Raw genomic sequence first — 16,889 nt, 5'->3', positions numbered from 1 at the left:
AAGAGTAGCCCATGTAGTGGCGACAGCGGGTTTCCTCTCAAAATCTGTGTGGTCTTTAACCATATGTCTGACGCCATATAACCGTAAATAAAATGTGTTGAGTGCGTCGTTAAATAAAACATTTCTTTCTTTCTTTTTTCATGTACTGTACAAATTGAATAGTTGTTTGAGCTAAAATATGTTTTCACCATTTTATACACCCCTACTACTATATAGTTGTAGATGATATATAATCTTCAAAAAAGTAGGGGAACTCTAATAAAAATTTACAATTGCCAAAATTGTAAGATATATTAGCTGTGGGAAATGGCTATATGATAATAGTGAATTAATTGGGCAAACATTACAACCGGTACTTCAGTATTACATTGCTTTTATGACCACCAAAGATCTTGAAGGACGATTGGAGTCAGAAGTGAAATTTGAAAGTTGACGTTTCTTTATCAGTAAATCGCAAATTCAAACAATAAAAATGACTGAAAACAAAACAATAACAACTGTATGATCAACAGAATGAAAAAGATCGACAGAAATAATGTTCCACAGTGATTAATGGAAATTCCTGGAAATTGTCAAAAGCATGAATGACACCCGACGTACGTGTACGGTGCAACTGCGTGATGCATGCGTAAACTATGGAGTATGTTTCGGTGTGTTAGATAAACAGACCTGAACGTTCTTTACTAGGATGTCTGTGGTCAAAACGAATGTTCGGTCTAACATTAATATTTCAGATTCCCCTACTTTTTTTAAGAGTTGTTGTATATATATATATATATATATATATATATATATATATATATATATATATATATATATATATATATATATACATACAGAAACAAAATACACGCAAATCAGGGAAGAGGCAAATATTATTTACTTAACTTCTTAACAAAATGTAACAAATATGTGATACAAAAATATTACACAATGGTTTAATATCACAACACGTTATTGTTATCAGCTGTACAAACTATACAGCATGCGATACATCATCCTCAACAATATTAAGGCATGTGTTGGTATAATGGAAGACAAAACACATTTGCATAAGTAGAGGGGGAGGGGGTGATTGTAGAAATATAAACATACAATAGTAAGTAAAATGGCTGACCATGGTATAAATATCAATGTCCGGCGGACATTTTGGAACTCGAAGTTTTGAATTCCTAAAAATCAAGGTGTGAGAGCACATGTATATATATATATATATAATCATGATTATATAAAGTTATATTTTTGCATTGTGAATATTTATTTTAGTACACAACGAAGAACGTATAATAATAATTAAAGTAAAAGTCGGTTTAAATATAAACATTATTTAAGGCACGTTTCATGTTTTGCATTATTGGTTCACCGAGACAGTGACTGTGGCATCAGTTACTATAAATATATACGGATACAATATTTGATCATGTTTGAAGCTATTAATATTGACATTTCTTTACATATATTACAATATTACTAGTTGGGTTTTTTTCTTTCAATCAAACAAGCATCAACTATTTTACCGTTACTCGAATAATTTTGATGTCTAGTACCAATAATATTACACTTAAATTGTGTATTCATTTTATACCATTGTATGGTCAATTATTAATCTAAACAAACTAATTTTCAGAGAAAACTGCTATGAAGACAGATTACTTGGGTTGCAAAATATTACAATATGAGGTTTTGTCATTGCTTTCTGTGAAAAAAAAAATGGAGGAAAATTCCATCTAAAAATGTCTGCATGCCCATTATCTCGGAGGGAAAAGCCTGTCGTAAAAAAAATACCAGTGATTTTATACAAACCGTTTAAATGTCTGTTTGTACAACATCGTGGAGTCATGGGATGGCACCAATACCGGGAAGTGGTCTAATCACTATGCTAATAGGCAACCACTTCGTTGCACACGTCACTCGCTTAAATAGAAAACATTTACCACAGTCTGTACATCAGCAGCCACTACGTCTAGACATGAATCCAAGTGGATATCGTCAGCACATGCACATTTCCATAGCATAACTACAACATCGGCAATGACATAATATGTCAATCACCGCAATCGGGTACCAAATGGTTAGATGCAATAAAATAATCCCCTACAATGGAACATTGTAAGATCCAGTCAATTTTTTGTGTTGATGATCTGTAAGATCTAATTAAATAATTGGTTACATCATAATCGCAAGTATTATAAATATGAATAACACGCGTGTGTCTTCCATATAGTAATCGATTATTTTCGTTTATTGTCTGTCAGCATTTAAGCTAGATCAGTTTGGCTAGTTTTGATTATTGTTGATAATGCCTAAAATGCATGTTGGCTTGATGACTATGGGTTCGAATCCAGGTCTCAACATTATCACTTAGTGTTTAAAAATCAATTTGTATTGACGCAATGCAATATCATTTCTCACTGGATCCAACCGTTTGGCACCGAAATATCTTCTATATCATATACCACGTATTTTGGCTTAATGCTGTCAGTAGGAATACACCAGTGTGTCTACTTATAGTACACGTGTGTGGTTTTAGTCGTGTTCAAATACATTTCACAAGCTAATTGAATTGATATCAGCATGCACTAAAACAAGACGTATCAAGACTTTCGTCTGATGAAAGTCGCATAAATAGCAGCTGACATGCAAATGTTATGTACATGCTGTGTATGTAAATATACAAATATAATAAATGAAATACCTTTTTACAAAGAATATGTTGAATACATCAAAACGCAGACTATTCTAGGATTGTATCAGGTCTGGGCAAAGATCAGACTTTATTAATTAACGAGAACTAATTGCTTGCTGCTGAACACCAAAGCACCGGGAGTTACGTGTCTGGTTCAAAGCTATAGCACATTTTGTTTCCAATGGCCAAGTCGTTATAACAAGAGCCAAAAACAAACAAGCTCATCTTTTGCTAAATCCATCAATTATCTGTGAACTTTCGAAGACTTGTCCACCATATATTTTAACAAGATTTTGGCGAAAAGAAAGCCTTAATCACGTTGCATACAAACCAACAGCGGCTAGGATTGTAATTTTATATAAATGTGATATGTTGATAAACGTAATTACATAAAATATTCAAATTCATACCATTGGTTTTGACAATATCTAATGCAAATTATCAATACATTAAATGTGGATTTACTTTTTCCGATATTGACATCGGACCTGCGTTCAGCGACAGCGAGCAACGCTAACGTTTGCGAACATTTGAATGATCTGTAATGTCGGAATTCGGTTTACCGTTAAACACAAGGATCACTTTGTCTGGCTTAACTCTGCTTAAATCTTAAGACGTACATGATACAAAAAATGATCAGTCCGATTCCATGTGAACGTGATATATTAATTTCTCCGACTATGATACACGAACTACCATCTTTATTTAAAAACATTACTTGGACTTTTTCTCAGAGCTGCTTTGTCATGATTATACTTTATACGTTTTTTTTTAATTATTGTATTAATAGTGTAAGCCATCTATGTTAAATTAAACGTGAGCTTGTGATAATACAGCAATGTACCAGCTCAGTGAGCTACACATTAACTGATGGATTGTGTGAATAACACAGAAAATCCCCAGAAAGCCATATTAGTATGTTCAACATAAAACAAACTGTCAAAAATCCACGACACATGGAGCCAGTACAATGCAACCTGACGTTTATCTTACAGCATTTACACGTGTCAAATGTTTATGTGCATAATTCAACATATTTAATATTATAATAAAGTTATTAACAGTCTTTACTTTACAGCCTTTCGTTTTTTATCAGGACTCCGTTCATTGGAGTCACCTTTCACTAAGCCTTTCACTGATGCTCTGTCTTTCGTTTTCGTCAGTCCTATTCTTTTCAGGAAAGAAGGGGATTTGTCCTTTTCGTGAAGGTCCACATTTCCCTCTTCCTGTTCTGTTACAGTGGATAACTTATGAGGAGATTCAATATGTCCCTTTGGCGTGGAGTCCGACAGACGTCTGCCAACAACTGGATTTACACTACGTTCAGCGCGCAGCTTGTCTTTGTGTCCCACTGGCTCCTCGTGAGCTGCTGGTGACACAGAGTTAGTGGCACTTCTTGATGGAAGTCTCAAGCTTGCGTGTCGTTTTAATGGTGACGAACTCGTAGAAGCACTGGCTTTGCTGGAAGCACCCGTGGTAGATGTCTTTGCTTTAGACTTATCTGGCGTGCTTCTGGCTGATGTCTGAGGAGAGTTGTCAGTTTTTGATTGAGATAATGACGATGCTGTGGGTGCCATGAACCCAAACCGTTTTGCCGACGACGTCTTACGTTCGCCTTGAGATGATGGTTGAGGAGTAACACTTCTCTGGATGTCTCCAGCTGGTAGAGACCGTCTGGTAGGTGTTCTCATAGACTGGGTCCGCGTCAGAGGGCTTTTACCTCCCGGCAGTGATGGAGTAGTCGGTCTGGATGCAGGAGATGACAGTGATGTGTTATGTGTCGGTGTCGGTGGAGATGGCGCAACTCTCTTGGTGTGTGTAGTTGTGTCTGACTTTCCAGGTGTTTTCTTTTTAGCAGCTTGATTAGCATCTGATGTTGCACTGGCCGATGACACGATGCTGGTGTTGGAATCGGTGTTTGATTTGTTAAGACCTGTTGCCTTGCTTGTTTTGGATACTCTCATCGATGTTCTGGCAAACGTGTTCCTCTGGAAAGTAGGACTCATTGTTGATGCTCTGCTGGCTGCCTCAGCTCTCATAGAAGCTCTGGAAGATATATTGCGAGACAAAGCACTAGCAGTAGGGGTTGATCTTCCATTACTTTCGGCAGCCGTGTCGATGACAGTTCGAGTAGAACTGCTTGCAGTGCCTTTCATGTAACTTGGAGCTTTAGTGCTTCTCCTCTTTGGAGCCTTGGGCGTATCGCTGGGCGTCTCGGAACATTCTGAAATTCTAGGAGAGACCTTTTGTGTTCGCTTTAGTGGAGAGGCATTAGAGGACTCACTCCACATATCCTCCTTGGACGTGCCATGACCACTGTCGGGAGATGAGGCTGAATAATCCACCGACGAATCAATTGACAAATCCTTGTTAGTGTTACCACCAGCCATCACAGTTAATGCAGTCCACGATTCAGTCCTTTGCTTCCTGCTTATTTCCACAGACAACACAGAATTCACAATAATTTCATTGTCAATTTTCTGTTTGTTATGCACAGGCTCGATATGCAGCTTCTTGGTGTCTGCTTTTCGCGACATTGTTGGTGTACCGATGATATCCGAATCAAGGGTACTACTGAGAGAAGTCCTTTGAGAAACTGTTCCTGACATGGTTTCAAAACCTTCATCACGGTCAGTACTGCTCGCGTAACTGCTAGCATAGCTGCTTCTCGAGCCTATTTCGTGCTTCATGTCATCAGGCTTGGACAAAATGCTACTGTCGTGACTGCTGTCATGGTTTAGTCTGTTTCGCGGAGAGGTATGTCCTTCCTGGTCACTAACATTGTCATACGTACTAAGTCTCTTCTTTTCACGCTTTAAGCGCCATTTGGCAATGTTAGCAAATGGACTTTCGTCATCATCCCCATACTGACTAAGCTTAGTCTCGAAGTCTCTGAATCTTGCCACAGACCCACCAACTGATGTATCTGGATGACTGAACACACGCGTGTTATCACTAAAACCTGAAACACTTGCAGGTCGAAGGCGTTCGGTCGATGAATTTTGTGACGAGGTAGTGTTTCGCCGCCGCGATTCTGGCGATGAATCACTGTCACTGATGTTGTCAGCTTGAAGTGTTTCCGTGGATGTGTTAGCAGATTTGGTGGACAGTCTGCTGTCGGACTTTTTCTTTTCACTCCTGGAAAGTATGGACAGTCTTTGTGGGATTTGGTTTATTTCGCTATCACTATCATCACTGGGAACATACAGTCCGTTTCTCCGACCATCCATAGAAAGTCGGTTAGCGCTAGCTCTGAGAATAGCATGCTTCTCATTCTGTGTGTCTGGATTGCTTCCTGTATTTCGGATACTGAACTCATCATTTTCAGTTAGAGCCTTTCTGGCGACGGATTCATCATAAGATTTTGATCTGTTCATACCTCCTTTCGAAACAAAATCTTTCAATGCTTGATCGACAGAATCCGTTTCCACGTTGCTTTTTGCACGGAGATTATCAGAAGCAGATTCAGCAGATTTTTGTGCTGCACTCTCTTTGCCACCAAACCGGTCTGCTCGAAACTTTCGTTTGCCGGCCATTTTTGCAGCTTTGCTGAGTTCTTTATCAGTACTTTTAGCTTTATCACTCTCCTGTGAAACTTTGTTGGGTTCATCTTCCATAGATTTTCGTCTAAAAGGCAGTATCGGCGTGTCATTAGTCGTCACGTGATTCACCATTATGGTCTGTGCAGTTTCTCTTGGTATGCCAAGTGGAAGACCCTTTAGAGCAGCATGCACTTCGTCAATTGATAGCTGAGACCGCATTTTTCTGCGATCTCTTTTATTCTTTAAGACAACTTCACTATTTGGTGTGTCTGGTCGATGAGTGTTACTTTCAACCTCAGGACCACAACTTGTTGGTCGTTTAATAGGACCTGATACCCCAATACTGTCTATCTGGCGACCTGTGGCCTCAATCGACTTGAGCACCCCGTCTATATCAGTGCCCATGTTCTTACTAATCCTATGCCTCACTGAAATGGAAACTTTATTGTCAGTACCATTAGAATCATCCGCTGATCTGGAGGTCTTTTTATCACCGTTTTGCTGTTCCTCCATTTGTTTGAGCACTTCTGCTGGGTTTAAACCACTCAACCGGTGTGCAAGTCTTTCTCTGCCTCGTTCAATGACAGAGTTCGTTGATACACTATCACATGGTTGAACCGCTGTATTCAGTTTGTTTTTCTCATCTATTGTTTCCAAAGGTCTGGGAGACTCTGATCCAGGAATGGAGGATCTCCACCTCGAAGGAGATCGTGTCAAGTCATTTTCGTCATCAGCAGACAATCTGACAGGTGTCTCGGGAAGTTTTCGTCCACTAGATTCTGTGTCTGCAGGAGACTTATCATTTTTACCATAAAGTCTTCTCTTGATTCTTTCTATCACCTCATCATCATTCGTTTTAGAGACAGGAGTGTCCACTTCATCTTTAGCTGTATCTCGCAGTGCATGATGGATGGATGGTTTATCCAGCATGCTACGCGTTCGACGAATACCACGCGATGCAGTTATATTATCACTGAAATCGGGTTTTAGTCTATCAGATGAACTAAGTCTTTTTGTATCAATATCCTGAAGCCTGGATGAGCCACCGTTGGATATGTCAGAACCCGGTGTGCTCTTAGTTTCCATGGTGAGTAGATTTGGTGAAGCTGCCCTTTCTCTGTCAACGATAACCGAATCTAACAATCCCTTTCTTTCTTTTCTCTTTCTGCGAAGACTTCCATATCTTTCAAATGACATCTCTGGCTTTTTCACATCACCGTTCCCACTGGTTAACAAGAAATCGATCAAAGAGTCGTCGTCTTCAGTCGCATAACTCTTACGAGACCGCTTCTGGAGCAGATCCGAGGCGTGAGAATCTTCCAAGCTGCTGCACGTGCTCTCACTGTCCGTGTTGTCGAGTGTGTCGCTCTTTTCTGATCTCCTCAAGCTCCTTCTCATGCTTCTGCGACCAAAGCCACCACGGACGAAACCAGGACTTTCTGAACCATTATGCTCTGTGCCGGGACTCACAGCTTCTCCCTTGCCACTCGAAACTCCACTGACAATATCGAGGTTGATTTTCTGGACTTTTGAAACGGAGAACGAGCCCTCGGTAAACTTCCTGTTTGTGAAGCCAGATCGAACGTCTGCGAGCAAAATATCGACAATGGAACCATCTTGTTCCCCGGATGCTCGGTCCATAGCCTGGTCCAGCGGCTCTTTGAGATCTTCTGAAATATAAATACAAATAATATAATATATAGAAAAAATAACAGTAATATCGCAGTAAAATAATATTTTAAAATATTAGACTACAGACAAATCGTGTTACACACACACACACACACACAGACACCAGAAAAACCCCTACATAAAACAAATTAGCTTTATTGTGTCTGAAATGTTGGGATTTTTTAATACTCATGAAAGATCTACCTTATAAAATACATCATATTTGTAATAGGTGACAACAGAAATAAATATACAGTAAAATACTTTTTTGAAAATGTGTGGCATTTTAAAACCTTTTGTTTACATATGTAAACAGACAATGATTACCCTGTCAACCACGGGGGGTGGGGGGGGGGGGGAGCTGTTAATGAAAGAAATGCAAAATACTTACGTGAGGATTTCTTATTATTTTCATCCTCTCGCAATTTTCGTCTGGCTTCAGCTTTCTGCTCCTGGATTTTTCGAACTTTATTTTCCTGAAAACACAACAATTAAACAATATCAGATAAATAAAAAATATGCATTTCCATTTATTATAAATTGACTACTAATATAAATTCACGTTCAACCTGTAGTTGTTTTTGTCACATGTAAAATTCAATAAGAGAGTAACTCACTAATTCACATATACACACACAAACACACACACACACACACACACACTCTCTCTCTCTCTCTCTCTCTCTCTCTCTCTCTCTCTCTCTCTCTCTCTCTCTCTCTCTCTCTCTCTCTCTCTCTCCATATACAAGGCTTTCGAAAAGATGTTCAATTAGTGCTTAATATGAGCAGGCGATATTTCTTAACACAGCTTACAATGAACTTATAAATACTAGATCCCATTTATACAATATATAACATGCTGAGCTGCATTTTACATAGTTGCACGTTACATACCTCGATTGCTTTCTTGAACCTGTCGCAAAACGTTTGCAGAGTTTTGAAGCATTCCTCCATCTTGAATGTTTTGGGATCTTCACAAAAGAATTCTGACAGTTCGAGGTGCAAAGCTTTAATTTCTTTGAGATCTTCGTCCAGATCTACCACCTCTTCGTTGGCTTCCTGCAACATTAAACACATATATGTTCATATATCATTCTTCTGAATGTGCGTACAAATTGCTCAATAAAAGAACTAGAATGTTCGTTTAATGAGAGAACACCACATTATTCAGTGCTGGGTGCTGGGGGGGTGTACCCTTCCACCGAACTTCGAAGGAAGGAAGGAAATGTTTTATTTAACGACGCACACAACACATTTTATTTACGGTTATATGGCGTCGGACATATGGTTAAGAACCACACAGATATTGAGAGAGAAAACCCGCTATCGCCACTTCATGGGCTACTCTTTTCAATTAGCAGCAAGGGATATTTTATATGCAGCATCCCACAGACAGGATAGCACATACCACGGCCTTTGATATACCATTCGTGGTACACTGGCTGGAACGAGAAATAGCCCTATTGGCCCACCGACGGGGATCGATCCCAGACCGACCGCGCATCAAACTAGTGCTTTACCACTGGGCTACGTCCCCTCCTGAACTTCAAAATCCAGTGTTTAACAGATAATTTAATTCTTTTTTAGTGGTAAGGATTTACTATCTTGGCTGACTGGGTATATCATATATATATTATATATATATATATATATATATATATATATATATATATATATATATATATATATATATATATATATATATATATACATACATATATATAACCCCTTAGTTGCTCTGTTATATTCACGCACTGCATGCTGCGCTTGCATTTAATCCATGTTTTATTAATAGTTGAAATGAGTGTGTAAATAATAAAATAAAAAAACCCCACCAAAATACAGGTTTTTATTACCTTATTTCTGCACAAAAACCAAGTACACAACCATCAATACAGTTATGATAAGAGAAAATAAAAAATAAAAACCAAAATTTTTATTACCTTATTTTTGAGTAAAAACAAGTACACCACAATAAATTCAGTTATGATAAGAGATGCACTAGCTGGTGGGTCTATTGTGCGCGCGTTACAAGGTTGCCTTAAGGCAGTGATCACGTTGTCTGAATACGTTTATTCTGAAATCCACCCAACTCCGTGTTCTAATCCGCGTATGACTAACCAAGGTCACATACTTAAAATGTTAAAACAAATCGATACCACAAAGTATGAATCACCCACACGCTCAGATGAACCGTCAGTTTAACAATAGTTTTATAATATTAAAATTTTTACGTCCTGTTTTTATTTTACTTTGTGCACGTTCCCCGTCCTCCCCGAAAAATAAACAAACACACGTACGCACACATATACACACGCACACATACACACACGCACAGATACACACACGTACAGTCACATCTGAAACTAAAAAACTTTTGTATTTGGCAAGAGTGAGTACAAGTATAAATAAGTAAAGGGCCCATAAAACCACCGTAGGCTGTGACGTCACTATAGCACACTCCATCGTGACGTCATAACTTATGATGTTTTTACAATTTCGTAGGCTAAGAGTGCTTCGAAGATAAGGGCTTAGGCCAGGATACCATATAACGGGCCGAATTTAAAAATCCTGTTTTTTTTGTCTTACACGCGTGTAACTACATACATTTACAACATGTTTAATACCTGTTTTAAAAAAAAAGACAGAAAAAAAGGCTTCATAATTAGGTCCATTAACCACCGGACATGTGGTTAAGGACCACAGGGGTAATTTTATAGATGAAATCTGTTGTCGCTATTTCATGGGTTACTTCGAGTTTTAATCATGGCCCTGTCTACCCTAAGACAACAAACTACAGGGGAGAGTAACAAAGAAACCAGGACACAGCAACATCAGGTCTTCTCTAGCTAAACAAAATGGAAACTTTTAAAAACTAAAATGGGTACTTACAACTAAATTAGTTTAAGGAATTAAATTATCAACATGACTGAGAATATACTAAACGAAACCGGACTCTTACCATGAGAAAAGATGCCATTTGTGATTTGAAGTCGTCTCCAGTCTTACTGATCTGTTCGGAAATGTCTTTCACTTTTGCCGTTAGGCTGTGAATTTCGCTGATCAGATTTTCAATCGGTGTTCTGTAGAGAAGATTGTAAACGTTTATGAAAAATATCTCTAATGAATGATGTAATTTATTTCATTATGACGTTGTATATAGATGCACAAAGACGATTTCCACTGGTTATGTTTGTTTTTATTATCGGTTTCTTATAGTTTATTTGTTTTTAGGGTTTTCAAGAGGGGTGGGTCGCAGAATTCACAGTGTATGGCCCTCTAAAAGAGTTCTGAATAAAGTGTGCAAATCATGTTAATAACATTCATAAAAAGATTTAATTTAAGAGGGTTTTTTTTTATTTGCATACCATGACACGCTTCACTGCTTCACACAGTTTCTATCAAATGAATTCTGCTCATAGCTCCATAAATACATTTTAAAAGTCTTAAATATTCTTATGTTGTGAAAACCCCCACAAAACAGAAGTGAAAAATCACCCAACAAAAGAGACCCTACTAGTATTTTATTATGCAGACTATATATATGTCTGTGTATTTGTTTTATTCAGGTTTACTGCATAATTAACTTTAAATGGACCAGTGACTCATGGACGAAGCTGTAGTCAGTGAGGCAGAGACTCCCCCAGTGTGACGCAAAAACACACGTGGTATCTCACTTTGTTTGCCTCTTTGAGGACAGGAAGAGAGTTGTGTTAGATTAAAACCCATAGTCGTGTCAATCGCGGTCTGTTATAAATGTGCATACAACAGGACAGGAACCCTGGAGTTACATTACCTCAGTCGTTTTCATCAACAAAAAAGGTTTCTGCGTTCAAGCACTCTGTCGCAGTACAGCATTTAACTAAACATGTTTTTTTAATATCATGTAATATAAATTCTAAATGATAATACATACAAAAGAATGTATGATAGAGATGAACAAGAAAACGTTTTCTTAAGATGTACATTAAAAATACATACTGCGCAGCGTCTTTCAGAACCTTGATTTCATCAGGGAACTTCAGCAACTTGGAATTTTTCTCTTCTGCTTCCTGTTGAATGAATGACACAGTGTATAGATAGACACCACAAAGTACCTCCTTCATAAATTACACTTTAAGGAATGTGTTAAATTCACGTGTTATTTTCGAGACATTTAAAATATATACAGTCAAAGATATATAACAGCCAACAAACTATAAAACAAGACCTTTAAGAACAGGCGCTCGTTATGACAGAGTAAACTAAATGCATTTTATAGACAGATATTTTCAAATGTTCTTTGTAGAAAAGTGGCTATTATACAAGGCATTATAAAGATAGATATAAAGTCACAAGTGTATATATACAACTGTAACAATTAAAATATTGTTCATCACTAAAAATGCATGCACTATAATGCAATTCAAATTCTATTAAAAATATATGTTAACTTACTGAGGAGCGATGGTCTGAAGAATCGGACCCATATTCCTCTATCTATAACTTCCAATATTTAATATCCTAGAAATCTGTCTAGCACCCACCTGAACCACACAGTGGAACACATATTTGATCTAATGTATGTAGAATACTAGTGTGTGAAGTGACATCTGGCACCCACCTGAGCCACACAGTGGAGCATATTTTGGATCTAGTGTATGTAACATACTAGTAAGTGAGGTGACATCTAGCACCCACCTGAGTGACACAGTGGAGCATATTTTGGATCTAGTGTATGTAACATACTAGTAAGTGAGGTGACATCTAGCACCCACCTGAGCGACAGAGTGGAACATATTTTGGATCTAGTGTATGTAACATACAGGTAAGTGAGGTGACATCTGGCACCCACCTGAGCCACACAGTGGAACATATCTTGGATCTAGTGTATGTAACATACTAGTGTGTGAGGTGACATCTGGCACCCACCTGAGCGACAGAGTGGAACATATTTTGGATCTAGTGTATATAACATACAGGTAAGTGAGGTGACATCTGGCACCCACCTGAGCCACACAGTGGAACATATCTTGGATCTAGTGTATGTAACATACTAGTGTGTGAGGTGACATCTGGCACCCACCTGGGCCACACAGTGGACCATATTTTTGATCTAGTGTGTGTAACATACTAGTGTGTGAGGTGACATCTGGCACCCACACAGAGGAACATATTTTAGATCTAGTGTGTGTAACATACAAATAAGTGAGGTGATGTCTATCACCCACTAGAGGAAATTAGTGGAACATACATTGGATCTATATAGTGGAACATATTTCGGATCTAGTGTATGTAACATACTAATGTGTGAGGCAAGCAAGTGAGGTGATGTCTATCACCCACCTGAGCCACATAGTGGAACATATCTTGGATCTAGTGTATGTAACATACTAATGTGTGAGGCGACATCTATTATCTATCAGAGACACCTAGTGGAACATATCGTGGATCTAGTTTATGTAACATATTAATATATGAGGTTATGTCTATCATCCACCTGAGCCACATGGTGGAACATGTGTTGGATCTAGTATGTGTAGCATACTAGTGTGTGAGGTGTCATCTAACACCCACCTGAGCCACATAGTGGAGCATGTTCATCCTGGGTTTATTAGCCCGGATCTCTGTAAGCTTGAGTAGGGAAGACAACTTGAAGCCAGCAGCATTTCCAGCAGAGTTGTTCTGAAAAAGAATCAGTCAGGGATATAAACATGGCATCAGAACATTTACCTTCCACACAAGTCAATGTCAAAGCAGCTGCTTTCATTCGAAAATAAAGAAATTTACCTATTTTTAAAAAACACAAAAAACCCCACAAAAAACAACAACAATTTTCAGTTACATTGCAAGGTTTGACTAATTATTATTTTAATAGCATTAAATACAATATTAATGATAAACTCACTGCATTCAGATAGTTTCCAGCAATTAGCACCAGATATATAAGTTCCCGCAAAAGACGACTCTCTTTGATCTCTGAAAAAAAAAATATATATAATTCAGAACAGACTAACAGGTAATATTATCAATGGTGAAATACTGAACTGGATGTTCTGACGACCACCAGTATGCAGTACAGTGATATATCATTCTCTAACGACCAGACCATTTAGAACATTCACAAAACGTATTCTAATAGAGAAGATACTTTGCAAGCCATACATTCTAACGAGTACTAAAGAATGAGCAGGCGTACTCTAAAACAAACAACAAGTGTAGAACTTTCGGCCATACACGGCATTCTGTTGCGCATACCACCCAAGGTCCATTCGACTTGGCATTAGCAACTGCACCCTAAAGTAAACCTTTCACACTTGTTTTCATACAGCCGCTAATGGACTTGTGGAGTGGCCGTGCCTCCCGCTAACCGGCGGGGAACTGGAAACATTCCGCAGGTAATGTTGACGAGAAAATAACAATCAGGACCAGCTTAAGCCTGTTTGCCCAGACAGCTGTGACGTTTGAGAAGAGCTTCTTGGCAAACAGCGCTCATTAGCGACACTCCTTCCATTGTAAGACTTGCACCATGTCATCAAAGCTAAACGCGCCTCCACTCCACATAGCTAGTGACTCGAGACCCGAAGTCACACCGGCAACATAGCATCAGGTAATTCTTGTTTGTTCTACTGAGAAGAGTATACAATTCCTTTGTCCCACTACATGATCAAAACCAATAGAATAATTCTGTATATGGCAATGAAGACACTATAACACATTGAACAAGTATAATAATTACCAAACAGCGTGCCATATATGCCATCTACAGCTAGAATCAGAGATGCAATTTCGAATGTGGTAACTGTTCTGATTTGTTAAGTCATATAAATTGTCACAAGATGTCCTTATAACATCTAAAATGTAACAATGGTGGACGGGTATTTGGGCTGACAAACGTAGCCCACGGTTTAAAAAAAAAAAAAAATTGAATAATTTTAACTCTTTCACTTTTAGGAATTTTATTTTTAATGCACTAATCATTTTTCTGAGATTACCTGGTCCAGTGTTTCATAGGAATGGTAGGGTTAATGATTGTGGATTGGGGTCTAGGTCAAGATTGGACATTGTTTTAAAAATTACCTTTTGCAGCATGGATGACGGCCTCTATAGAAGGTCTAATCCATTCCATGTTAGTGTTGAATTCCTCCTTGATCAACATCCCATTGATTCGTAACTTGTAACTGGAAAGCGGAAAAAAAACATTGTTTAGAAGTAAATATACAAGAAATATACTTGCTATATCAAGGATAATTTTGTTTTACTCTTTTGTGATACATGCTAATGCAAAACCACTGTTAACAACGTGTATTGTTCCTCGATACTAAAATGCAAAAACAAGTTGGAAACCTGCAAGACCATCCAGTTTTAACAAACAGACTAATTCATTCAGTAATTTTCTTCTTTTGTAAACTCATTTTCTTGCTACCAATTCTGACCCTCTCTTGTCCTTTCTAGCTTTTGGACTCCAACAAAAGACTGATATTTGGTCTAGACTTTACTGTATACTGTAACTCTGTATTTATGTATCTGAATGAAATACGTATTTATATAAAGTATCTGTACATCTGTGTGTGAAGTATATATATAACTGAATGAAGTACAAGTAGCTGAATGTGTATGTGAATGAAATATATGTGTATCTGAATGGAGTGTATTCTTAAAGGGACATACCCTAGTTTTTAAACATTAAGGGATATTTTTTACTATTATAGCCGTTTTTGGTAACTGAAATCATACTTAAGTAACAGTTATGGAGTCGAGTTTTAGTATATTTTTATAGGGTATTTCACCATTTCAAAGTCATGTTTGACTCAACTGCAACTTTATCCAAATATGTTACAGGTTTGTAGATTAATTAAACTTAGTGTTAATTTTTACGGGTTGAAACTAGGGTCTGTGCCTTTAACTGAATGGAGTGTATTCCTAACTGAATGTTGATTTTGTGTATCTGAGTGAATTATCTTTTTATTAGAGTGGTATTTTGTAGTTACGTGCTACATTTGTAATGAGCAATGGAATCGAAATTTTCTCTGTATAAATTGATATATAAAATACTTTTACCATGCATCATAATTATATATTCACATACAATTACAACCCATTTATTTAAAGCTAAAACTACATATCAGTCATCGACAGTTTCAAATCAAACTGTTACTGTGAACATACATTAACACATTGGTGCCATCTGCAAATTTCCTCTTTATCTTTCAATTAAATGTAAACCCTCCTCGACAAAGCCATTATGGCTAAATACACAATGCTGTTTAGCCGTCATGCGATCTACGTTACACAGACACCCGCAACCGGATGTAACAATCAATAGATAAAGCCACAAAATCAATATGGCCGCTTACCACCATCTAATAAGCTTATTTTTAATAAAACCTGAAAGTGACACACTCTTATCTATGTGACAAATCTCTCGTGCAGGAGAAATCTGGTCATGTAGCCAGGGGCGTCCGATTAACGTGACATCAATCATCCACAATGATGTCAGTGTTACACATAGGTGACAGATCTAGTGAAGAAACCAGCCACAAACGTTCTCCCTTCCTCACGCAGTGGAGATAAAATGTTGCCGTTTTGGTGTCAAAATCCTTCTCGCGTTACCCCGCGGAGTGAAACGTTGAAGACGTTTACGACGTGTAGCCTTGTCACTGGACTCCACAAATACCCCTCGGGACGACCCCAGGGCCGTAGCTAGCCTAAACTAAACTAAACAGTCATAAGAAGGAATCAGGGCACATGTACATTAGTACAGGGACTTAAGGACTGGCTGCAGTATTTTTGTAGGGAATTAGTGCAACGTCCAATAGGGCATATACGGTATTCCAAAGTACACTAACACGCATTATATAGAGGGTTTCCACGGTACTTTGGAGTTCGAAAGAGGATGTGTGCAGCCCAGCAACCTTCCTGGATCCGCCCCTGAACTTTTCTGGCTTGACAAAAAGGAAACATTTAAATTAAAAAGAGAACTGTTGAAACCAAAGAAGGCATTAAAAAGA

At 38.1% G+C, this 16,889-nt stretch overlaps 1 protein-coding gene across 1 annotated transcript in view; it reads right to left on the bottom strand.

Annotated features, from left to right (window-relative positions):
- Positions 1 to 863: 863 nt before the first annotated feature.
- The window catches only part of LOC121374102, a 77,424-nt gene continuing 61,398 nt past the window's right edge, over positions 864 to 16,889 (bottom strand). Inside the window, exons 9-16 of the mRNA XM_041501031.1 lie at positions 14,959 to 15,059; positions 13,787 to 13,857; positions 13,456 to 13,563; positions 11,881 to 11,951; positions 10,862 to 10,982; positions 8,794 to 8,958; positions 8,291 to 8,375; positions 864 to 7,898 (exon numbers count right to left, since the gene is read on the bottom strand). Coding sequence (XP_041356965.1) covers positions 3,754 to 7,898; positions 8,291 to 8,375; positions 8,794 to 8,958; positions 10,862 to 10,982; positions 11,881 to 11,951; positions 13,456 to 13,563; positions 13,787 to 13,857; positions 14,959 to 15,059 — 4,867 coding nt within the window. The 3' untranslated portion in view covers positions 864 to 3,753. The remainder of the gene's footprint in view (positions 7,899 to 8,290; positions 8,376 to 8,793; positions 8,959 to 10,861; positions 10,983 to 11,880; positions 11,952 to 13,455; positions 13,564 to 13,786; positions 13,858 to 14,958; positions 15,060 to 16,889) is intronic.

This window comes from Gigantopelta aegis, chromosome 6 (assembly GCF_016097555.1).
Source record: "Gigantopelta aegis isolate Gae_Host chromosome 6, Gae_host_genome, whole genome shotgun sequence".
NCBI classification, from domain to species: Eukaryota; Metazoa; Mollusca; class Gastropoda; order Neomphalida; family Peltospiridae; genus Gigantopelta; species Gigantopelta aegis.
Note: the sequence above shows the minus strand (reverse complement) of the source record. Positions and strands in the feature narration are given on the sequence as shown.